At 40.3% G+C, this 25,449-nt stretch overlaps 2 protein-coding genes across 2 annotated transcripts in view; one reads left to right on the top strand and one right to left on the bottom strand.

Moving 5' to 3' along the window:
* The window catches only part of col2a1b (collagen, type II, alpha 1b), a 53,776-nt gene extending 34,689 nt beyond the window's left edge, over nucleotides 1-19,087 (top strand). The window contains exons 32-54 of the mRNA XM_023284699.3: nucleotides 10-54; nucleotides 144-242; nucleotides 1,837-1,944; nucleotides 2,091-2,144; nucleotides 2,317-2,370; nucleotides 2,668-2,721; nucleotides 2,977-3,030; nucleotides 5,683-5,790; nucleotides 6,182-6,235; nucleotides 6,350-6,403; nucleotides 7,048-7,209; nucleotides 8,796-8,903; nucleotides 11,935-12,042; nucleotides 12,329-12,382; nucleotides 13,002-13,109; nucleotides 13,752-13,805; nucleotides 13,982-14,089; nucleotides 14,185-14,238; nucleotides 14,361-14,468; nucleotides 15,410-15,698; nucleotides 16,014-16,201; nucleotides 16,992-17,234; nucleotides 17,469-19,087. Of these exons, the coding sequence (XP_023140467.2) occupies nucleotides 10-54; nucleotides 144-242; nucleotides 1,837-1,944; nucleotides 2,091-2,144; nucleotides 2,317-2,370; nucleotides 2,668-2,721; nucleotides 2,977-3,030; nucleotides 5,683-5,790; nucleotides 6,182-6,235; nucleotides 6,350-6,403; nucleotides 7,048-7,209; nucleotides 8,796-8,903; nucleotides 11,935-12,042; nucleotides 12,329-12,382; nucleotides 13,002-13,109; nucleotides 13,752-13,805; nucleotides 13,982-14,089; nucleotides 14,185-14,238; nucleotides 14,361-14,468; nucleotides 15,410-15,698; nucleotides 16,014-16,201; nucleotides 16,992-17,234; nucleotides 17,469-17,615 (2,415 nt within the window). The 3' untranslated portion in view covers nucleotides 17,616-19,087. The remainder of the gene's footprint in view (nucleotides 1-9; nucleotides 55-143; nucleotides 243-1,836; nucleotides 1,945-2,090; nucleotides 2,145-2,316; nucleotides 2,371-2,667; nucleotides 2,722-2,976; nucleotides 3,031-5,682; nucleotides 5,791-6,181; nucleotides 6,236-6,349; nucleotides 6,404-7,047; nucleotides 7,210-8,795; nucleotides 8,904-11,934; nucleotides 12,043-12,328; nucleotides 12,383-13,001; nucleotides 13,110-13,751; nucleotides 13,806-13,981; nucleotides 14,090-14,184; nucleotides 14,239-14,360; nucleotides 14,469-15,409; nucleotides 15,699-16,013; nucleotides 16,202-16,991; nucleotides 17,235-17,468) is intronic.
* A 1-nt stretch (nucleotide 19,088) lies between these two features.
* LOC111578115 (leucine-rich repeat-containing protein 3-like) lies at nucleotides 19,089-25,437 on the bottom strand. The gene is made up of 2 exons (XM_023284717.3): nucleotides 25,161-25,437; nucleotides 19,089-23,168 (listed from the first exon to the last, which is right to left on the bottom strand). Exon 2 carries the CDS (start codon nucleotides 23,099-23,101, stop codon nucleotides 22,250-22,252), a length of 852 nt encoding a protein of 283 aa, XP_023140485.1. The 5' UTR covers nucleotides 23,102-23,168; nucleotides 25,161-25,437; the 3' UTR covers nucleotides 19,089-22,249.
* Between the last annotated feature and the right edge of the window lie 12 nt (nucleotides 25,438-25,449).

Below are 25,449 nucleotides of genomic sequence, written 5' to 3'. Positions count from 1 at the left end.
TCATTCAAGGGTGTTCCTGGAGAGGCTGGAGCGGCCGGTGCCACTGGACCCAGAGTAAGTCAGCAGTATTCAATTAACTTCTCTCCGCTTTCGGTCAGCTGGCTATCAGACATGCTGTTGATTGTCGCTGTGTCACTGCTCAGGGAGAGCGTGGTTTCCCCGGAGAGAGAGGAGCTGCCGGCCCTCAGGGTCTGCAGGGACCCAGAGGTCTTCCTGGAACTCCAGGAACTGACGGACCCAAGGTGAGTTCAACAAGCAGAGAAAGGGCAGGTTTTCAGATCGTTAAACATTGTTCCCTGAGGTGTATCCATATTTCTGCCAAACATGTTGCTGTCTGTGGTACTAGTGCCATTTATTGAGCATTTTTATCGTATGCAACAGCAGAAACTCAGCATATGGTTGAATAAGTTACCCTAAGGTGTTTGTGAGTTGAGCAAAAATGTTCGTTGGAGGAGGTGAACCTCCCAGATTATGAGTTATTTTGCTTTATGATCAGTTTAGTCTAGTTCTGCTGTATAAGGTTGTGTTTATTTTTCAGACTTTGCTCTGTGTTTTTCAGGTCTGAAGAAATTGTTGCGATTAGGTGTTACAAAGGGTGACAAATAGACACTTTTTTTTCCACTAGCCAAAAAAGTTAGGCACTAGAGCACTGATTATATAATACATTTTAATGACTTTATAACATCCAAGTGTTTTAAAGAGAAATGATATCTTTTCTCCATTCCTACAACTCGAGAGCTCAGTGTATTTCCAGTGAAGTCATACGCTCACTTGCTTGTCAACAGTCAACAAATTCCAACCACTGCAGTAATTTGTCACAACTGCACTGTGAGTAGAGGAGGAGCTCAGAGCAGCCGCAATTCCCACTTTTGGTGTGTTATCTGGTCAGACTTTAATCCCGGTTCATAGGTTTTCTTCCATTAAAGGTCAGACAGGAGCGGATAGAGAGGATGAGGATTATAGAGCTGACATGAGTATGAGCGGTGATGGTGATGGAGGACGGATGCATCGACAGTCAGTAGATGGCAAAGTGGGTTTCTGAGGGAAGATGCCAAATGATTCGTTGCGCAAGACAAGACAATTGTACCCCTGCATCCTTAAGAAAGAATGTTCTTTCAGAGTATTCACGATCAACAGGCACGGCTGTGTGAGCCCTGTGGTTACGGTTTAATGACTGGAGATAGGCAGCAGAGTCTGTGCTTGTGCGTCTGATCTCGTTTCTGAGGCTGCAGCAAAGAGCGCTGCTGATAAGCCGCCTCACAAGTTCTGACCAGGAGTGGGCTTGGTGGAGCCATTTTAAAAAATCAAAGTCTGCATTTGCTTCCATTTTTGTGGCTTTGATATATGGAATAGAAATTTGATAAAACTCAGTTTTTATCATCATCAAAATTAAAGGTACACCCGCCATCAAAAGGAACACGTGGATTTTGAGATACTATTTCTGTTTAAACCTAATCGACTCATTTTTTAAATTTACTCCTTCACAAAGAGAGTCGGCAATGGCTGAACTTAATCTTCCTCTTTTATTGTTTCCATCCTATGATAACCCCAAAGAGAACATGCAGCAAGAAAGGTGATCTTTGTTGAGAAAGCAGATATCTTTGGACTCTTTGACAGTGAATTTTTATATAAATAAACACAAAGTCTGATGCTCACAGAAGGTTTCAAGCCTTTTCTAAAACCTTGACTGCATCAAGAAGCAAACAGCACGTTCTTACATCTGTAGCAGCTGTTTACATTCACTTATTCAGTGTGTAGTGACATTAAGCATCTCTACCATCTGTATCTATGGACATTGCACTCACCCACCTCCTTTTCATTCCTGATCCATGTTAGGGAGCCGTTGGACCTGCTGGTGGTGGTGGAGCTCAGGGACCCCCTGGTCTGCAGGGTATGCCTGGAGAGAGAGGAGCTGCTGGCATTCCTGGACCCAAAGGAGACAGAGTAAGTCATTAAGGACACAAAGTGTTGAAAATGATAGATTTAGAAGTTGAACATGAACAATTTTCTCAACTTGATTTTAAGTTTTATATATTTTCTCTTGCAAGTCAAATGACTTTTTTTTCCTTTTTTTTTTTAAATTCCCAAAGGGTGACATTGGAGAGAAAGGACCTGAAGGTGCTTCCGGAAAAGATGGTGCCAGAGTGAGTGATTGTCAATCATTTTGGCTTTCATTAGTGAAATAGCCTCCGCTGAATACAGGCATACCTCCTTTCCAAAACCTTTACATCTAAAAAATGGTAGTTGGAGTGTTAATTGTCATGCAAGTTCAAACTTCTACAAATCTTTACACTCTTTTTCTGTTTGCTGTCACAGGGTCTTACTGGTCCTATTGGTCCCCCTGGTCCTGGTGGTCCCAACGGTGAGAAAGTAAGTGTCATGTCATTTCTTTCATAGTCTAAAATTATTTATCTTGTTAAATTATTTTTGACAGAGCTTTTATTTAATATATCTGCAGTGACTGTGAGTAGAAATTTCTTCCTCTGGACACGTTCTCTTAATTGATATCTTTGAATAGTGTAAATAAGCTTATATCTTTTTTTTTTCATGCTTTGTTGTTTTACGACCTTGAGGCATGAAGGCCTCGCATGTCTCTGACTGTGTATCTAAACCAGCTGTTTAGAGCTTCATGTGTGTTGCTGAACCTGTTGCTGTGTTTTCTTGTAGGGTGAATCTGGTCCCGCTGGTCCTTCTGGTGCCCCTGGTACCCGCGGTGCTCCTGTAAGTGTCAAAGTTTAACCAGTTTAATATTAAAGTGAGATGCCACTGTAGGCCACTGATTTGAAAAAAAAAAACCCATCTAATTATGACTTTACACCATTTACTTGAGACATTCAATAATTTACCACTATTCAGAAATCAGTTTTCCGTAGAGATGGAATTTTTACAATGAGATTAAGTTGGAGTTTGAAATAGATCATTATTTCTCTCATACACCCTCTGACTGTTTGCTCTCTCTGTTGCTTTGTCTTTAAGGGTGACAGGGGAGAAACTGGACCTCCTGGACCTGCTGGTTTTGCTGGACCCCCTGTAAGTTGAAAAACAACAGTATGAGCATCTCCTATTATAGTTCTGTAGAAATCAACATGACTCGAGGGTCTCACACTACATACATACATACATCAGTATCATGTCAGACAGCCCTGGAGTGGTGTGCTACATCTGCAGTTGCCAACAAGGTTAAGAAAGAGAAAGGAAAGAAAGTCAACATACTTTTCAAAACCAGCAATACTAAGTTAGTTAGTAAAATAATAGGCACAGCCATTAGAAATTTCCACTATAAAAGATATTTCTAATTAAACCTCTAATTGAATATTTGCAGTTCCTACAAACATATTATTCAATATTCTTGTATCATTTAAAAAATTAAATTACCTGCTTATAGACAAAGCACATTTATTAAATAAGACAGATGCGTAGGAGATGGACGAGCCTTTCTGAAAGTTTAAATAGACTGTTGCACACTAACTTGCAAAAATACATTTATTCTCCACAAATGTTGACCTTCATTTAGGCATTTGTTGAAATGTGCTAATAAATGTATTTTTGCAATGTAAACAAAGTGTTTCTGTGGAAGTAAACTTGCTATAAAATAACATAAAAACCTCCTCTGTCATTGGAAAATATAAAGAATATCTTAAAATGTGTAACCACTAGATATAAGATGTTTCCTATGTGCAACACAGGCCACAAGTTACATCATCACACATGTTTATGTTGCTTATTGAAACAATAATTTCTCCTAAATTAGTTATGATGCCAGAAATCATGTAAACTGCTTTTCTTCTGCTGTCAGCAGATGAATATCAAAAACAGTCTTCCAGTGTCAAGCTCTGCATATACCTAATTCTGTACAGTGAAGCGCAAATGCCTCAAAGAACTGACATTTACTAAAAATCTATTTCTAAGTGGAAAGAAACTTTAATTAGTGGTGATATACAACAGAAAATGTCAACATCTTGATCATAATCAAATCAAGTTGGAAAATGAGTTTATTTTATTCTCTGAATTTAATTACCCTCTCTGGTATTTGATGAAAGCCCTAAAGACTCATCTCTCTGTGTCAAAGTCACACATTTAGTGAGTTAGTTAAGTTTCCCCCCTGAATATAATCACTTCCAGCCTTAAACTGGCTTAGATGTCACTCTATTCTGTTGATTACTTTAAAATGTACACATTACAGTCACCTCTGTCTTCACTCACATTTCCCAAATCACAGCAGCTTAAAATCACTGTCTAAACTCATTCACTTATACATGTTCGAACCAGAAACCAATTCTGAGGAGGAATAATGACACAGGAAGTCCCACCCCACACGCTACAGGGATTGGTTCTTTAGGTTTGTGACATATGAAACCCCAGAAATCTGAATTTGTGTTTATGAGATTATCATTAGAGCGCTACATCTTCAACATGGAAATGCTCAGCCATGGCAGTGATCGCCTTCTTCACTCTGTATATGTCTTCTGGAATATAAAAACCACCTAATTAAAAAACAAACATAAAACCTCCTCTGGTGTTTAGCTACCTGGAAATGAGAATCCAACATTAATGGACATCTTTATTAAAAAGAGTCATGAGCTTTAAGCTGACAGGCATCTACATGACACAGCTTTTCTCTGCATTTGACAACTTTAGCTCTATTTTAGCACTCAGGGAATTATTTTTTTTAATCCTGACACACGTCTTGTTTCCTCAGTATATTACTTTGTGAGAACAGATTAGTGTGTGGACTAGTAGAAGTCTTTGCATCAATCATCCATTTAGTTCCTCCCAAAGACTCCAGTCAGACATCAAATAAATGTTTTTAATAAGCTGCATCCTTCCAAATGGATTTCATCAATATATATGTGACAACACAATTAATCATAATTTTATTCCTCTAGGTTGCACTGTGATTAATCATTGAATTTGTGCCAGAGTGAATAACACAGCAAGTTGTCTAAATTATTTTTGTTTCATGGCTTACAGACCATAACGTCACATTTTAACACCACACAGACGAGTTTCAGCTGCTGTTGCAATCCCAGTCAAGATTTCTGTAAAAGAAAGACTGAACAAAAGAAGCAACAAAAAAGAAAGTGTCAATTTTTAAGTATAGTTCTTCGACAGTAAATACCACATGCTGCTACTATTAATCAAATCTATGTGACATCAGCCACTGTGGCCACGAGTGACACTTACACAGTAATTGCAAACGCTTTAAAACATACATTTGTGCATTTATTCTCGATCATAAAGAGGTACTCCAGCAATTTCACATCGCACTTACACGAAATTAAGAGGCTCACAGTAGCAATCAGAGCAGCAAAGAATACAATATCCTGACTCTTAGTTCCTTTTGCAACTCAAGCTCCACTCTGGTTTCTGAATTCCTCCCACAGCTCAACTCAACGGTATGTTGTCAGACCCTCCCTTTCCATAAAGGCTCTACAGTTCTAGTTTGTAATACAGGCTTTATGTTATAAAATCGGTTATAAAGCCACAGCAAACATGAAACTTTATTTTCACGGACTGACTTGCACTATCGTCAAAGTAAACATACCTGTCTGTATAAAAGCTGTATGTCCTTTAACACAATTTAGGGAATCTTGGAACACCTATCAAACAGCCCATTTATGAATATCAACATTTATTGTTTTACCGATATATTTCATACCTGCTTCTATCTCTTTCTTTCAGGGTGCTGATGGTCAGCCTGGAACCAAGGGAGAGCAGGGAGAATCTGGACAGAAGGGAGATGCTGGTGCCCCTGGACCCCAAGGACCCTCTGGTGCCCCAGGACCTGCAGTGAGTGCCACTACAATCTTTGTTTCTTTACGCATCCACGAAACCGTGCATCTTTTTTCTTTTATTTCTTTCATTTTTTGCTTTCTTAAAACTCAATGAGGGATTATATACCCAGCATGTTTGCAACCTAGGGAAGGTTTTCTTTTAATAATCAGAAACATTATATAACAAGACAGACACTGACTGACAGTCTTTTCTACAAAAAGAGAAACTGTGATGTATGCAGAAAAATCCTCTTTTTTTTATTTTTAGTCGAGTTAACATGAGCTTAACAGTCCTTGTCAGTGATTGTGACACACCAGGCAGAATACAAATGAACTGAGGCAAACAACTCCTCATAAAGCATGAAACAAATGTCAGACAGTAACACACAGAATGTTTTCTGTTCCAGGGTCCAACAGGTGTTTCTGGACCTAAAGGTGCTCGTGGTGCTCAGGGACCTCCTGTAAGTGTCTTTTTGTAAAATGATGTGTTAGTTTACGCTTGTCTTATTGTAGCAAATGTAGGAACCATTATGTTCTGCAATTATTTTTTGTCTAAATGACCTTTTCTCTTTCAGGGTGCCACTGGTTTCCCTGGAGCAGCTGGCCGAGTTGGACCCCCTGGTCCCAATGTAAGTTCTATGTCCTGATAGCTTGACGCTACAGCCTGCATTTCAACCAACTGAGTTTATATTCATATGTTAAAACACACCCTTAATGCTCAGGTCTGAGACAGTGATGTGGATCTTTTCTATATAATGTAATGATAATATGGGAAACGTAAAACGTAAAAACCCCAGGGATGGGAAAGAAGGAGAACTATTGATCTGCTTTATGTTTAACAAGCAAGAACAGGTGCAGCAGAACAGATACAGGAATGTTTTTCTTGGTGCCACCTGACTTGTTGACAGATAGGAAGCCTTTTAATTTGCAACTGTAAAGCACTTACTGTTGCTGTTCTGCCACCCACACACTTCCAAAACAGTATGTCTGACACAGTAGGTGTTTGTTTAGAATATTTTTACCCAAAGGAAGTGCAACATATTGTGTGAAAGCAGTCTGATCCAGTAAGACTGCTAATGGATGTAGTATGTGTGTTAGAAGTTATTTAGAGATGCACAGATGCCCCTAGGATCAAAACAATAATTCAAACTTACCCCCATGTTTCAGTAATGCACTATATGTGATTGTAAACATAGAGCTATAATAATGTAATGGTATTTCCTACCTGCAGTTTCATTTATGTATGTTGTGTGATCTTTTTTACACTTCTTAGGGTAATCCTGGACCTTCTGGTCCCGCCGGTCCCCCCGGTAAAGACGGACCCAAGGGTGTGAGGGGAGACGGTGGACCCCCAGGCAGGCAGGGTGACGCTGGGCTCCGTGGACCTGCTGGAGCTCCTGGAGAGAAGGGAGACGCTGGAGAGGACGGCCCTCCGGTGAGTTTCTCGATCCTCAGCCATACTTGTTTACACACTCAAGACAGTGGCTTTTACATAATCTGTAACTTCTTCATCTTGTAACACTTGAAACGCCACTCCAGCACCTGTAGCACCCACATGCACCAGATCCACTCTAACAAGCCACTCAGGAGACAAGAAAATCATTACGAGTGTTTGTTTTCTACAATTCTGTCGACTTTTTTTGTAGCTCTATCATCCCAAAGAGCCAATTTTATCAGTAATGGACACTCTCCATCATTACACAAAGCTGTCAGTACCCATCACTGCCTGTAATAGCCGGCCAAGACATATGACAGCACAGGGCAGCACAATTCAGCGACAGAGGGATGACAGTGCCCCGGGCTTTTACCTTTCCTACACTGAGCGTTACGCACACACACCCATTACAAACACATGACAAGTCCTGTCAGGATCACAGATGATAGCTGCTGTGTCGGGAGCTCCTCCTACCTATAGATTACGTAGATGACATCTTGAACACATGTGCCTCAGGTGTCGCTTGAAGTTAGGTGCTTGTGAACATGTCGCAGATCAGACCTGGGCGGAGAGTAGACCAGAGAGGCGATGGAGAGATTTATTTTTAGATGTGCAAATGTAACTGGGAATAAAATTACAGGTGTAGTTAGTGACAGGATATAAATCAGAGATCTTTGTAAAAGTAAATAAACGGAACAGAAAACAGCACCGGGAACAGGACATGATGAAATCTTGCTAAAATACAGAATTACTTGCCTGTGTTTTTTATTGAATTATATTGTGCATTTGTCAAAACAACAATTCTGATGTCTCAGAGGAGTCTTTGGTGTTTGATTGGTGACTTCACAGCAATAACCAAACTCCACAAGTCACTGTACCTGGCCAAGAAATAGTCTCACACACACAACTCCTCTCAAAGCCACAACTTGGCAGTTTTACATTTTGGTTTGAAGTATGCCTGTGTGAAATAAACAAACTATGTAGAGAGAACATGTTAATTAGTGAGCTTTAGAAGACCAACTTTATGGATTTTATTCAACTAAAAGAAGCTGCCCAGCTGCTGGCCATAGCGTCATATTGAAAGGATAGATATGAGAGTGGCATCAGTTTTTTCATTTAAATCTCAAACAAATGTTAAACAGGTCCTTTAGGACATGGTTGTCTTTTTGTGTCGATTGCTGATGTACTAATTGCTAAATGTGAGAAATTACATTACATATGTTTATTTTATCTTTTTACATGTATTTATTTAGCTCCATTATGAACAGCTTTAGGTTTGGGTTAATGCAGGCTGTGTGAGTTATTTATGTTTTATACAGATTCGGCTATAGCAGTTTTATTGGTATCAGCAGCTTTAGTTCATTATTAAACTGTAAAATGACTTAATAGCAACTCAGCCCTTGAAATGTCTTGGTACCATTTTTTAATTAAAATAATTTAAGGGTTCCGTATTAGAAATCTTCATGTTTTGAGTTTATGTAAAATAAAATAATATGGGACAAACACAATTTAATAATAACATAACATAATAAAATAATGCCAAAGTTGCTCACATTAATTGTGTTTTGGTATTTTTTCCCTCTCAGGGTCCTCTAGGTCCTTCAGGTCCTCAAGGATTGGCTGGTACACGTGGTATTGTTGGTCTCCCTGGACAGCGTGGTGAAAGAGGTTTCCCTGGTCTGCCTGGACCTTCTGTAAGTTACATCATTTTCACTAATTTAAGTTATTAAACATTCAAATCTTCATTATTGATCAATATGTTTTATATGTCAGACAGAAACTAAAGTGTTCCCAGTAAGAGGTGGTACTTTAAATTGTTCGTGCTGTTAAAATGTATACGGTCTTTGATTTAAGCTAATAAAGCAGAAACAATTCATCACACCATTTAATTGATCAGTCAATTGACAAGAAAAGAGAAAATTAATTTGCAACTGCTTTAATAATTTGCTTATCACTTGGGTAATTTCTAATGTTTCAGCTTCTCTACTATGTGGATCCGCTGCTTTTTTTGTCACTCAAAGATATTTGTTAGAATATTCAACAGTAAACTGGAAGTCTTTGAGTTTGGACTTTTGGTGACACAAGGCAACATCTTGTGGTTTTATTATAATGGGCCATTTTTCTACTGTGGCTGTGAGCTCAGTGCAATCAAGGAAAACACATGCATTTCAGTTGCAAGAAAAAGGAAGAAGGAAAAAAGGAAAATTGTGAGTTGTAGAAGTGTCTCTCACTATAATAAAGGCAAACAGAGTCGGACAAAGTTTGCTCTTCACAGGAAAAATTGGTTGGTGTAAACCATGTTTTGATCACCAAAGATGAGATACAGTTGCACAAAGATGGAAAATGCTATAAAATATCTTGTAAAGGCATGGGTGTTCGTGAGTCCACAATAAGACAAACTGTCTACAAATTCAGAAAATTCAGGGCTGTTGCTCCTCTCTAAGGGAGTAGGCGAACTGCAAAGAACACAATCTTGTAAAGAGGTGAAAGAGAACCCAGGGGTAGCTGCAAAACAACTGCAGTTATCTCTATAACTTGCTAAAATCTGAGTTCATGTGTCCGCTATAAGAAAAACACTGACTACTATTGGTGCTGATGGGATGAAACCACCAATGTGAACTTTTTTGGCAAAAGTGCACTGCACAATAACAGCAAAACCTCATCTCAGCTGTGAAGTATATTGCAGGAAGCTTCATGGGTCATGGCTACTTTGCTGCCTCAGGGCCTTGATGCTTTGCAATCTCTGCAGGCACAATGAATTCAAAACTGAATCAAGAAACTCTACAGGAGAATGTCAGGATAGCAGTCCATGACCTGAAGCTTATGCGAGGCTGGATGATGCAAGCGGACGATGACCAAAAATGCACGTGTAAATCAATGACAGAATGGTTAAAAACTAATGATAAATGTTCCAGAACCCTGACCTTACCCCAACTAAAAGGATGTGGCATGACCTGAAGAGGGCTGTTTAATCCAGATACCCAGGAAATATTGAAGAACTGAAAGAGTTGTGTGACTCACATAAACAGCCACAGCATGTCTGATGGAGCCTGGACTGTGTTAGAGATTACTCAGTGGGTTCAACGAAGACTTGAAAAGTACAGCTGCTAGTGTATGAATAGTTAAACCAGATTTTGTTCGTCTATAGTTGTGATAAAGATCAGACCACATTTTACTGAATGCAGAAATGTTCGTTTTGCCAAAGGGTTCACAAACTTCTTCTTGCAACTGTATTTGCTTGTCTTAAAGTGCAGTGTGTTGAGCTGCACTTAACTGGTTAGTCAATAAAATACCTGACAGATTGATTGATAATGAAAATCAGCCAGATGCAACAGTATAGTAGAGTAAAATCTAGGGGAAAAAACAGGCATTTCTCACAATTCTCACATCTGAAAATGGTACTTTCTGGGTTGTTTTGCTAGAGAAAAGATAAATCTATTATCAAAATTGTTAAGCATCTGTATCGTCATGAGATGTCTTGCTTTTCACTGCTGCAAGTCTACCAAATAACAAAATATATTGTTAACTACATGCTTGAATCTACACTAAGAGCACAGTGTCACTACAAGTGAATGTGTAAAACTCATCGAAAGGTTCTCAGCTGTCGTTCTGTTGTGTCCTAATTGGATCCCAGTCAGATTGCATCCTGCATAAGCCAGGACTTCTCTCCCTGTGATTCCTATATGTACAGTACCACATGTGACAAGAAGCCTCCTCTGACTACATGCGACACCATCTGATAGGAGACACCAGCCATGTCCCCTATTTACAACATCTCAGTGGGCATGTCCTTACTATTAATTATTCATCAGTATGCATGAAAGGGGTGCCAAGAAATCAGCAGCGACTTCAAACTCACGCAGGAATGTTTCAAGCAGAGAGTATGTTTTTAGAAACAGAAGTGAGGCTAAACTGCAGCTACTTTCTGTCATGTTTTGTATTTTTCTTCAAACTCTCATTTTTAAGAACTGATTCTGGATTGATTTTAGATTTTTGATAATGTAGTATGCAAAGTTGAGTACAAAATTGCCCCTATTTATTCAAATACAGTATGAAGTAGTGACACTGATTGTCATCTGGCTTTGCCAAGGAAGAATTAATACTATGAGCTGAGTCAACCCTTCCTACAACTGACTGGATCAGCACATCATCCACACACCTGGGGTTGGCATTTGACTTTCAAACTAACAAACACATAGAGGATGTTCTGGAAATTCTTCCGATACTACTGTGCTAAATCCAATTTGAGGAGATTAAAAGGCCACACGGTTACAAAAACATGCCAAATTTATTACCTCCAGCACCTAGTGGTGGTTCTCAAACTTTAATTTTGCAGCAAAAGATGTAGGCACGGCTGTGAAACGACGAGGAAGCATTTCAACATCAATTTTTCTGTTTTTCTGTCAATTTTGGAGCTGTTGTTTCTGGCCTGTTAAGCAGCAGTCACTGCAGATTTTAGAGAATGCTACTACTGAATCCAGCTGCATATAAAAATGAGATAATATCCTTTTCTCCTCTTGAATTTTACTGTACATGCATATCCAGACATACCAGCAGAGTAGTGTTTAAACCTTATTTGTCTTCTGTCTTTCACTGAGATTATAAGACTCACAAAAATGTGTAGCAGTGACTCACAGGATGGATGTACTACTCACTGAGTGATCACAATGTCCTATAAATGAATGGATTCAAGGTCTAATAATGAGTTGTCTTCTCTACTCTCAGGGTGAGCCCGGAAAGCAGGGAGGTCCTGGTGGCGCCGGCGACCGTGGACCCCCTGGACCTGTTGGACCACCTGGACTCACTGGACCTGCAGGAGAGCCTGGCAGAGAGGTCAGAGAATAAGCAACACACGGCACGTGTGTGTTTAGATCTGCCACCTTGTGTTTAGTTCATTAGATCGCAACCGTTTCCATCTCATGATTGAAATGCTAAGCCGAGTTCATTAAAAGGCATCGCTATTTGCGTCATCTATACAGTACATATTGTGTTTACACTGTATTATTAATGCGTTTTGTTGGAGCAGGGTTCATTACACAGCTGATCTGTATTCAGTAGGCCATCTGGCTCGGTGGAGGTGGAAACCATTAACACTTGGTTTGCTTCTGTCATCTGAAAGGGCAACCCCGGGTCTGATGGACCTCCTGGTAGAGACGGTGCTACTGGAATCAAGGTGAGGAACAGGAAATACACTGGATAAAATCCTCCATGTTGTGGGATGCTGCTATATTTGTAGAACCTGATCTGATAACAGCTCTTCAGTCAGTTTTACAATATGCTTAATGATTATTTGGAAATGTGGGAACACTATTGCATTAGTGGTATAAATGAATCTCATTTATTGGTCCCTGATTGCCCAACAACAGCAGCACCTCTGCTCTGATTCTAGTAATATAAATCTGCTTTTTGAAGTTTTTCTGGCCTGATGGGATGAATTTTATTGATTTAGTCAACACTTTGCTAGAGCTGTTCAAAAACTGTAAAATGGGTGAAGTGTTGTAATAACATTCAACAAGTGAAATCATGTTCAATCATCTGTTGTTTTTAGTCTGCTGCCACAAAGAGCTATTTGTTCATCCTTTTAGTTGTTTTGCTTTTGGATTTTAGCACATTTTCTTTTCTTGAAGCAGCTTTGTTTTGCTTTAGTTCACTGTTTCATTACATTGTAATCTGTATTTATTCAATGTATATGCAAAATCTATTATTTTACTATCTGGTTCTACTTACATAGACAGCATTGATCCTGTATTCATAACTTTGCTGTCCTGACTGTTGTGCTCTCTTTGCTGCAGGGCGATCGTGGTAACACCGGCCCTGCAGGCGCTCCTGGTGCTCCAGGTGCTCCTGGTGCTTCTGGCCCAGTTGGTCCCACCGGCAAACAGGGAGACAGAGGAGAGTCTGTAAGTAGTAACTGCAACACATGCAAACATGTCATTTTCTTTAAACAGTAGGACGACTCCAGAAAACCTGTAGCGATGGAGTAAAGTTTGCTTGACATTATGAGATAATCATAGGTTGGATGTCTTCCTGCTGAAAATTAGCTTATTGTCTGATAGGACGTGCAGCAGAGAATGTCTCAAGTGTTTCATCCTTGACTGATGTGGGGTCTTGCAGAGAACATTAAACTCTCAGCCTTCTTTTCTCATTTGCATAACATCTATTCTATGTATTGTAGTGAAGCTTGTCCTCTATTTAACATGATTTTTTTCCCTTTAAATGCACATTAAAATACATCAAAGACGTATTTGACCTCATGGGTTACCAAGATGGAAAGTTGCCCTCTCATCTTCAGTCGCACTAATTAACAAGATGCAGGCAGGTCTGGTAACAAGCATATTGTTGACTAGTTTCTAAGATAAAATAAGGACAAGTGGATACACAGGTGGTATATAAGATGTAGATGCTTGAGTGAGGGCAAATGCTAACAATCTGTTTAAAAATAAAAATATACAGTAATTACTAGGAACATTTCAACTTCATTCTACCAAAGGATACCATAACTTTGACCCCCTTTTCTTTCATTCATTTGTGTTTTTTTTTAGGGTGCACAAGGACCTGCTGGACCTCCAGGACCTGCTGGAGCCAGAGGAATGCCTGTATGTATCTTTTTAAACATTAGCAAACCTGCATATGCATTTTTGAATTATTTCTGTCCTGCATAAACAAAAGTGAGAATTAGTTCAGTCATTGAAAGAGTGAAATGAAGCTTTGGGATTCACACTCTTTACTGGTCAAATAAAAACACATTAGGATGTTGTCCACATGTCAACAGGGACCCCAAGGACCCCGTGGTGATAAGGGTGAGAGTGGAGAGGCTGGAGAGAGAGGACAGAAGGGACACAGAGGCTTCACTGGTCTGCAGGGTCTCCCCGGACCTCCGGTGAGCACTCAGTTAAACTGACACTGGCTTTGGATGCACTATCGTTTCATCTTATGGTCGTCCCTCTGATATTTACTGTGCCTCCTCTGTTTTAGGGTCAAGCTGGAGACCAGGGTGCCACTGGACCTGCTGGACCTTCTGGACAACGAGTGAGTATGAACACTGGAAAAATACTTGACTCTAGCAAAAAATCCCTTCAATTCAAAGACAAATTATTAGTTTCTTCAAAAACAGTATGTTCAGAGCATAACATCTCGGTCTGTATATGTAGGGACCACCTGGACCTGTTGGCCCTGCTGGTAAAGATGGTACGAACGGTCTACCTGGACCCATTGGACCCCCTGGACCTCGTGGTCGCAGTGGAGACACCGGTCCAGCTGTGAGTATTACAAGAACTGTCAAGAATTATGTTAAACTGACTTTCCTCAGAAAAACGATAAGATGCTATGTCACTTCTTGTCAGTAAATATGTGCCTTCACGTAGTTAGAGTAATATTGTTGCTTTTTTCATTATGGTTGTTACAACACTGTGTACTCTGTGCTCCATGCTCATGGCCTGCAATGTTTCCAGGAATTTAAAACACCCTTAGAACTGGAAAAGATCCATCTTGAAAGTCCTTGAAAAAGCAAGAGCCTGACTGTGCAAGAGTTGCACAACATAATAGCATCATGAGCACCAGGTCTAAATTATGCAGTTGCTAAATATAAACTGAACACTGCAGTTTTCCCCACCTCAGATAATTACCTATAATGTGACCTGCTGACATGCATTAGTAAGTCACCTTTGTCTCCAGTGTAACCCTTTTTTTGATCTTTTCTTTCTGTCCCTGGCTGAACAGCATTTTGCTGTTGTTTAGTAGAATACAGTTGTGCTGCATGAGTCACATAAACCAAAGCATAAAAATGTTTCAGATGTGTTCAGATGCCAATTTAGTGTTTATTATTCATTCCTACTTATAATTCTGTAATATTACAGTGAATATCAGAGGGAGGTAGCTAAAACCCTAAAATACTCCATCAATAAATAGAGGTAAATGAAAGTTATGAAATGGTAATTAACAGATCAAAAAGCAGGGAAAGATGAAAATCAGTAAAGGTCAAATTGAAAAGGGATTTTAACGCAACTAAATAACATGTTTGCAGTGTTTGCATTATTGGAACTAAGAGTGATGAAGTTGTACACAAGCAAACAGATTACAAAACAGTTCCTGCACCCATTATGAAAGAAGAGGCGACTCTTATAGTTTGACAGATGAAGAAGAAGAACAGTCCACCATTTGTAAGCAAGTAATAAAAACTTTCATCTTCTTCTTCTCTCAGGGTCCCCCTGGAAACCCCGGACCCCCTGGTCCTCCTGGTCCCCCCGGTCCTGGCATCGATATGTCTGCCTTCGCTGGTCTGGGTCAGACTGAGAAGTCTCCTGATCCTCTCAGGTACATGAGGGCCGACCAGGCTTCCGGAAATCTCCGTCAGCATGATGCTGAGGTCGACGCCACTCTCAAGTCTCTCAACAACCAGATTGAGAACATTCGCAGCCCCGAGGGATCCAAGAAGAACCCAGCTCGCACATGCAGAGACCTGAAGCTCTGCCATCCTGACTGGAAGAGCGGTGAGTGACACTGAGAGGAATTGGTTCAATTGGGGAGCGATGATGAAACGCACAGAAGTTGTGTTGGCAGCTCAAGTTTGCTAAAGTCAAAATTTGGATAAGTATACTGTAGTTTGTGTGGTCTGGGTGTGTTTATATTGAGCAGACTCAGAGTCTGTTTTTGAGATATTAGAATACCACAAAACACCACAACATTAAACAGTAAAATTCCAACGATTAGCAGCCTTTTAGTAGCAAAAATGAAGAAATCAAGATGTGAAAGAAAAGTCTCACTCTGGATGTGTTTTTTTTTTTTTCCCCTGTTTCTGTCTGCAGGAGAGTACTGGATTGATCCCAATCAGGGCTGCACAGTTGATGCAATCAAAGTCTTCTGCAACATGGAGACAGGAGAGTCCTGCGTCCACCCCAAACCTTCCAGCATCCCTCGCAAGAACTGGTGGTCAAGCAAGAGCAAAGACCGCAAACATGTCTGGTTCGGAGAGACAATGAATGGAGGATTCCACGTAAGTTGTAGTACTTTCTTTTTTTTATTTACTTTTCTGTGCCTGTGAAATATTTCTCTCCAGTATTATTAGTACAGGAATAATGGACTGACTCTTTATAATAGTATTTATCTGTTAAGTCTAGGGCTTGTTGTATTTTGCTTTATTTTGTTTTTGTAAAAAAATAAAAAAATAAAAAATCTGGACCCTGCACATGAGAAATGCACATAAATACATAGAAAGATGGATAGATCTTTTAAATTAAAAACTGAAAAATTCATGTACAAAAAAATCCATAACACAAAAATAAGGCTGACACTTTGATTTGACAAACGTCATTTTCAGCACAAATGTTAATAATTTATTGTATATTTCTGTAACTGTAAGGATTCTAATAAATTATTTGCAGCACTATTTCCTTTGTTTTAGCCACAGTCTTTCTCTACTAAAAGTGTCTGTTTCAAAAGGACATTACTTATTGTAAAATACAGACATAGAAGTATTCTTGGAGAAGAATAAACAGCAAATCTGAATTGGCAAGGACATAAAATCGGTGTAAATGCTATTTTATGTCAATCAGCTGTGGATAGGATTTGAAAAACTATGATTCAGGTGACTCTAGTTGTAGTGCTGAAAAAGTTACTTTGGCTTGCAGATAAGATTGTTGCTACTAATATGTTGGAAAAGTCAAAAAGAAACATATGCCATGTTTGTTTTGTCATAAAACAATCAGTATAACAAGGACTCTGCAATAGCAGTGAAAGAATTATTAGCTGTTTTCTGACTTACCCCTTCTTTACCTCCAATGCAGTTCAGCTATGGTGACGACAGCCTGGCGCCCAACACTGCCGCCATCCAGATGACTTTCCTGAGACTGCTGTCCACCGAGGCTTCTCAAAACCTCACCTACCACTGTAAGAACAGCGTGGCCTACATGGACGCCTCCACAGGCAACCTGAAGAAGGCCGTGCTGCTGCAGGGCTCCAACGACGTGGAGATCAGGGCCGAGGGCAACAGCCGCTTCACCTACAGCGTGATGGAAGACGGCTGCACGGTAAGACCGGCGATCTGCACACATTTTTTTGCACGTAAAATAAAAATAAATGACAAAATACAACTAAATATTATTTAAACTGGTGCACATATTGCTCACAAATTCACCTGCTCACCTGATAGATGTTAAGCATCTTGGTCTCTGGTGTTCACTCACCGAATCACTCTCATTCTCTACAGTTTTGGAGAAGTCACAGGTCATTTAACAGCCGCTCTGTTCTTTTCCTCTGCACAGAAACACACGGGACAGTGGGGCAAGACAGTGATCGAATACAGATCGCAGAAGACCTCTCGTCTGCCCATTGTGGACATTGCCCCCATGGATATTGGCGGAGCAGACCAGGAGTTTGGAGTCGATGTCGGGGCAGTCTGCTTCTTGTAAAAGAACGAGGGATAAAACAAACAAAAAAAGAAGAGAAAGAAGAAGTGGAAATTTGGAGATGATAAAAGTAAATAAGTAAAATGAAAGAGGAGCACACTTCAGATAAAGGAGGAGAGAAAAAAAATCAAGACACTTTTTTAAATGGGACGTTTTTTTTTTTCTAAGTAAAAAGTGCTTTTCCAAGTCGAACTCCGTAGGATATCTGCACTGAATGGCACCAGCAACTGTCATTTGTGATTCATCCAGCATCGCCTCCAGTCAGCTCGCCCTCCCCCCAATGGACACCCTGCATTTTCCCCCAAAAGCCCCCTACTTCACCTACCCCATATTCATGAACAAGAAGGAGGAAGTATGAGGAGAGTACAGGAGCACACCAGGGAACAGGGGAGAGAGAGAGAACAGTGTGTCGGTGTTATTTATTTATTGTCTAGGTTTGGATCCCAGGTGTGGTAGGACTGAGTTTGTTGCTAAGAAATTTTTTTAAAAAAGCCCGCTTACACATATTTTTAAAAAAAAAAATCCTTATCCACCAACTGCCTCTCTTACTTCCTCCTCTTTTCTAGTCATCCCACCACTCCTGTAGCACATCCACTAAAGAATGCATATCTCTTTGAAACCAAAAATTTAGCTACAAAGAAAGTACAGGTGCTTCTGTTTCTGCCGCCACAGTGTGTATCGAAAATTACTGTGTATTATAATAAAGTCAATGGTGCTATTGTTGTAAAACAGTTTGTATTTTTTAACAACCAGATACTCATATGTAGTGACTTGTTTATATGTATATATATATATGTGTATACATATATATATATACAGTTTCTCAGAGAGAGCATTTCGCCCTGGGACTTTGGATTTCAGGGTGATAAATGTCCCTGCTTCACGCGCCCCTCCTGCTTCTTCAACCCCAGTATATAAACAAATATGAGCCCCTGATGAGTTTTTAATCAAGATACAACCAATTTGGAGCAAAATTTATTTTCTTTTTGTTTTGTTAACATTTGTTTTTGACATTTTAAAGCTACCTCACGCTAAAAAAATCATCTTCACACATCAAACTGAGGCCTTTTTCCCCTGAATCTGTTTACAAATCCCATATTTTAGACAAATATTAGTATGATCAATATGTTTTGGTCAGAAAAGCCCATCTGCTGCCCCCCACTTGCTGTGACCGCCGACCCCCATCCCTCTCTACTTCCTCCCTTCAGTCCCCTCACACTGGGCGGCCCTCTGCCTCGGCATACGCACTCACACTTACACACATACGGTAAAAAAAAAAAAGAGATTTAAGGTGTGTTTGACTCCAGTTCTACAGCCAGCGCAGAGGGTTCCTTCATGTGAGGTTGTGTATATTTTTATTATTAATAATAGTATTATTATTAATAATAATAGCAATATTATATTATTATTATGATCATGACTTGTTTTTGTTACGTTTTAATTAATGTAAATTGGAAAATAAAAGACAAAACCAAGTAAGAGGCTGAAGTTGCTTTTTATTTATATTCTGTTTTGTTTCCCCCCATGTTGAAATATCTGGGGCAGTGTTTGTTTCCTCAAATAAAGTCACACCTATACATTTTGCTGTGCCCTGCTTCCACTTCATGTTTTTTGTGGCGACATCCAGATGTCTTTCCGAGGGGGAGAAACAGCTCAGATTTGGAGAATAGATGGATGGATGGATGGATGGATGGATAGATGGATGCGGGGCCATTGTGGTTCAATTAATGATGATAAAAAAAGCATTGAAGAAGGAGGTGGTGCAAGTTCATATCATGTACCTATATATGTAAAATAGTTTTTCCGATCATTTCCTTTAGTTTTATTGCATGGTAAAGTAGAAACGGGAAACACTGCCAACCATGATCAGCTCATTCTGTGAATTGATAATGTCTTCCTGTACTTCTATTGCTTCTCTTCATCTTCTTGCCCTTTTCAACCTTCAGTAGCAATAAAACGTAGAAGCATTTCTATGAACAAAGCAGAGCAATGTTTTTTATTTTTTATATGGATTTACTGTTGTTTTATTTTCCTGAATCACTTTTTGATAGTTCATTTATTATTTAATGTACTGGTTTCCGATCTATGACTTAACCCTTGTTTGAATCACTTTTGGTTAAATGGGACGGAAAACAAATCATTGGGACAGAAATACATCACCAATAAAAGAAATATCCACAGAAAAAAATACACACAGAGGATATGTTTGATTCTTGAGTTTTGGGGTCATCATCATAACTACCTTAAAAAGTCAAAGGGTGTTTTAGATGCATTTGTGGAAACTGAACTCTGGCATATGAACATCACATGTATGATCTGTGACAAACAGCTAACATTCAGGAAATATTCTGAGCATGTAAAGTTACACCAACAGTGCATCACAAGTTGATCCACAGACAGTTTGGTTTAGAAAGTCACAGAACAAATGTCCACCTGTTTATTCTCATCCACTTTTAGCCTGTGGTTTACCGACCAAGACCAGGTTTCACATGGACCAAAACAACATCAACATCAGTCTACTCCATAGGGTCTACTCATACTTCTACTGTCTCTAGTTCTAATTCACAGCATGTGAACAACACAGACTTGAACCAGGCTTTCTCTGTAGTTTACAAAGCACGTACGCCACATTTAGCACATAACAGAACACAGAAAGTCCACCTATTCTAGGTTCTGCTTCAGCTTTTATCACATTACCAACCCAATTCTTGGATAAGAGGGGGTACAGTTATATTTTTTTATATATCATGAACACGTAAAAGTTTTTACACTTTAATCCATCACATATTAAAGATACACGAGTAAGACAAAGCCATGCTATCAGCTCTGTGAGGCTTTACAGCAATTAGGCACAACAGTGCTCGGAGCTGAATGCGCCAACATGCTGATGTTAAGCAGGATAATGTTTACCATGACCGGCTTAGTTTTGTATGATCACATGCTAATATTTGCTATTTAGCATGGCAAAGGTATGTCAGGTATCTGGACCAAAACTATTAGTAAAAAAATAAATTATTTGAATTGATGAAGGTGCTAGGGAAACTGTACCAAAGAGACTAAAAATATTAAAAATAAATTTCTTCACCTAGTGGGTCTTATCGTCAATTTTTGCAACACAGAAGTAATTTTCCCTTTTTTTTTGCTTAATTATTAAAACATTAGTTCACCTAATATTACCCAATAATTCAAAGGGATGAAAAAAAAGTAAAATCTTAAAAAATTTAACATAATTTTGTGTATGTTTAGCTTTAGTGTCCTGCTAATAATCCCCCAACCTGCGGTCCATCTGTCCTAAACACACATTATAATGACGTTGACAAGCAAACTGAAGGAGGCATTTTACAGTTACGAATGTGGCAATGAGGAATGAAAAATACTTATATACTAAATCACACCTTAAACCCCTGCCCTCAGGGAATGCCAGTAAATATGACTACAATAAACTCAAGTAGAATTGAAAAATAAACTGCTGTTAATCCAGTCAGGTTTTGTTTGATATATATGTAGAAACCTGAGCTAGATATTCACTACACCTACAGTTTACACACCAGCAGTGGCATTAATTTTCACATTACAGGATTATAAATGTTCTGAGAAAATTAGTCCATTTATTATCAAAGCTTTTTTTTAACAGTGTCGTGACAAAAAAAAGTCAATTATGATGGAGCCTATGTGGGAGGACCAAACAAGCAGGACTCGAGAGATTTGAAAAAAAAAGCTTCTCTCAGGATACATCGTAATATCGTATTTCTAAATTTGGTTATCCCTGTACCAATCAGTGTCGGCTGTACTTATGCTAAATGGTTTGGATGTTTCAGGGCTGGTTGCTGCAGCTCGGAGACAAAATAGTTAACCTTCAGCTCTAATGGCTTCCTGAGAGTAAATTTAGATCAGCAGCTCTCAACTGGCACCGAAACAACCAGCGTGGTGAAGGTGTATCGGGAAAGGCTTAAATAGCATCTGTGCAAAATCAATGTCAGACTATCAAAGTGAAAAACTGCCGTAACAATGCACGAAAATACGCCACGTGCACACATACACGCACAAATGAAACAAGCAATTAGAAGAGGACACACATTAGAGTTTTGCACACTCTCCTATTTGACCTGATAAACACACTCCAGTTGATTAGCGCCTTTCAAGTGTTCATTAAGGGTCAGTTGGTCAAAGACTCCTAATTGGAGCTTAATGAAAGATAAAAGAGCACAGCATGAGGCATGATGGGAGAAGAAAAGAAAAGAGGGACAACAAGGGAGATGAAAGGTTATTAAGTTCAAAGAATGTCTGTCTTTTCTGACGCTCCTATTTAATCTTTCTTTCAGCTACAAATTTTTTTTTTTTTTTTACACTTTTCAGTTTCTTCTCGTTTCCCTCAGTGCAGATGGTAGGATGAGTAAGCAAGTACTTCTTATTTTTCATTAAAATGAGAAAAAATATGATAAGAAAAGAAATATTAAGAAAAATACGGGGGGCTCAGTAACAAATATAAAGAAATATTGTTATCATACAGCTGCAAAAGGTTCCTTATCTCTGTGTCTATATCTTCTACAGCTGGTTTATGGTAACTCCAAGCAGTGTCTCCAAGTCATAAAAATGGCATTTGATTATTCCATTTAGATTACAGCTTGAGCAGGTGTTCAGAAACCGGTGCTTAGCGTGTCTGTCTCAGCCGGGGTCTTGCGTGGGCTCGGTAAACTCTTCAAGTACTCCAAATGCCTGCGGGCCTCGGCTTGGTTCTGCCTCACATAGTACACTACGTACACGATGACCATGAAGAACCACACGAACATGGTCACCAGCATGGCTACATCTGTGGTCTTCCTCTGCAGGCTGCAGAAGTTCACGCCAGAATCCAGCAGTTTGACCAGCGGCTGGCCTGCGTGTTCGCCCTGTGACCCCGGGTCCTCCCACCTGCTGCCCTCGCCCACCCCCCGCACAGAGCTCTCACAGATAATCCCGTTCACCGTCTCGGGCTCCAGGTTCAGGGTCTCCATCAGCTCCTGGAGGGCACAATCACAGTGCCAGGGGTTGTGGTAGAGGCGCGTCTTTGCCCGAGTGGAGCCGAACTCCTCCCTGTTGGCCTGCCTCAGCTGGTTGTGCGACAGGTCCAGCAGGCGCAGCTCGGGGCCCAGGTGCCGCAGGGCCCCCGAGGCCAGCGAGTCGATGCGGTTGTGGGACAGGTACAGGTCCCGCAGGTGGACCAGATCGCTGAAGGCACTCTCGGGGATGTTCCGGATGTAGTTGCGTTCCAGGTGGAGGGAGACGGTTTCTGGCGGGATCCCCTCTGGGATCTCCCGCAGCCCGGCGTCCGAGCACAGAACCGTGGCCGTGTCCCAGGCACAGTGGCAGCTGTCTGGGCACTGCAGGGACGCTTGACCCCACAGAGCCGAGAACAAAAGCGACACCCACAGCCATGAATGAAGATCCGGTCCTTTAGCTCTCCCTCCACTGACGCTGGTACATCTCTCCTCACACCATCCTGTGCACATCGCCTCACCATAGCCCCCTGACACACACCAGGTCCCAATCAGACGCACACGCTCGCAGCAGGAGAATCTGACATATTAAAAGAAAAAGGGTTAGTCTGGAAAAGATGACTCTCTCGCTTCTAAACCTTCAAACACATGTAATCAAAATGAACGCTCACAGGGGAGATTATCATGTTTTAGAGGAGGAGGGGAAAAAAAGGTCAGTGGGCACAGAGCTAGACAATGAAAGGAGCTTAACGCAGTTTATCCAATAAAAACGCTCCTGTATGCAGAGACACTGTAACATAAATGTACCAAAACATATGAGAGGACAATTTCTGCACATTGCACGGTAACTACTTCAGATTTGGTGATGCTGCTTGTTAATAATCTTGGATGAAAATAGACTTTCAGAAGAGGCATCAGCATATTTTATTGCAGCGATTCCCTCGTGAATCACAGTCTAAGCAGTAGTAATGACACTTTAAGTGATCTAATAAGGTTGAAAAGCCCCCTGCATTAAAAGGACATAAATCATTAGACAAGATTATCTGAACTCCTCCCTGCCGCTTTCCTGTTATGTCCCTCCTGCGGCCCAAATTCAAGAGCAGAAGAAAGCATCATATTACACTCATCAATACATGTTCATCTCATTTATCCCTCAATTTACTTTCCCATGATGCCTCAGCCCCTTAATCTTATACCGAGGGTGAAGCGGGGGGGGTGCGCGCATTGTAGGGATGAAGGTTAGAAAAGGGTGGGATCGATAGCCCAAGCATTGCCTGCTACACTATTAACGGCAAGAACATCAATCTTGCCTGAGTCCCACAGTGTCAATAAGTGACAGAGCTGGAAAAAATAACCCGGCGGTAGTCTGGGTGTGAGCTTCTGCTCACTCCTCCTGCAGTTAGGAGGCAAAAGTTTGAAAAAACCAATGGAGCTAGACTCTGCATCACGAGTGAGAATCACTGGCGAATACATTACATGTGTAATGTGTGTTAAGCTATTGTAGAGGCGCTGAGTCTCTTCTGCTTGTCTTGACTTATTTTTCCTTCCATGTGGGTCTGTAAATGGTGTCACTGATGCTTGTTCAGAAAATCCAATCAGGTGTTTTCAGAACATTGTTGTTTTGCTCAGACAAGTGTGGCAGTAAAATGTTCCTTATCCGAGGCAGAAATCACAAAACACTGCTTGAATTTGATTAAAAGACTGTTGTCTTAAATGTCAAGCACTTTTGGCTTTCTGCCTGTTTTCAGAATTGCCATGTGTGTCCATTCTCCTGCACAGAAAACATGCAGGGAACACTTCAACCCCAGACCAAGAGTGGCCTAGATTTGCTTGATTTGCCTGAAGGTGACTGAGTGACAAACCTCTGATGTCCATCGGGTGGTTCTCTAAACTGAGGATTTAGCTCACCACTCATTCACTGGCCGTTATTAACATAGTGAACGTAGATGCATGCAAATCCCCAATTAAGCAAAATAGTCATCTGCTGCATGAATAAGAATGGGGCTGAGAGAGGTTGAAAGAGAGATGGAGAGAGACTCCCAAAGCAAATACAGCTGGCACTGCGGTTACAGCTGGTGATTGCACTTTCCAATTATTATTGTTTTTCATTATTCCTCCCTTTATTTTACACACAGTAAAGCAAATTAGAAAATAAAAGAGCCACTCCTTGCTCTGTGAGTTCATCTCATGTATCATACCTGGATTTTATGAGATTAATACCCACTGAGGTCATAACGTTTCCGGTGAAATTTCATTTAGACTTTAAATGACATTAACCTGGTTGAACAGGTCAGCAGGACTATTCAAAGGTAACCAGATAACCGCGTTTTTGCTTGTTGTAAGCAAGCGAATGTCTGTTTTCTGCATCCTTTTGCAACTTCTGAATAATAAAAATGAAGTTAGTAAAAGATTTAAGGAGAGCTTCCTCTCTGCTCACCCGGTTAGATTGAAGTTCATCCAAATTAAAGGAAGAAATCAACGACTTTCGCGGACTACAGCAACGAGACGATCGCAACATTAGATACATTTTAAATACTGGATGTATGGATTAATAATAACTAAAATAACTTACCTGTAAAATGGTTTCTTGAGAAGTTTGGGTCCACACGGCGAATGAGGATGTTTTTTTTTTTTTCTTCCTTTTTATACTTCGTTTGTAGTTTCACTTTGGGTTTTTCCCCGAAGGAAAACTGATCATCATCTCCTGCTTCAGTGTCGATAGATTTTTGAGAATCAGCTGCGGCTCCGTGGTTTGTCGCCTGCAGACAGCTCCATCACTGACTGTCTCCACCAGTGGAGGGTAGTTACAGCGATGAAGATGTGGGGCAAACTCTCTCTCTATCTCCCTCCCTCCCTCTCTC

This window comes from Amphiprion ocellaris, chromosome 5 (assembly GCF_022539595.1).
Source record: "Amphiprion ocellaris isolate individual 3 ecotype Okinawa chromosome 5, ASM2253959v1, whole genome shotgun sequence".
Taxonomy (NCBI): domain Eukaryota; kingdom Metazoa; phylum Chordata; class Actinopteri; family Pomacentridae; genus Amphiprion; species Amphiprion ocellaris.
Note: the sequence above shows the minus strand (reverse complement) of the source record. Positions and strands in the feature narration are given on the sequence as shown.

What these genes read in the sequence shown, in the direction of transcription:
- LOC111578115 (XM_023284717.3), bottom strand. Translation starts at nt 23,101, where the DNA reads ATGTGCACAGGATGGTGTGAGGAGAGATGTACCAGCGTCAGTGGAGGG.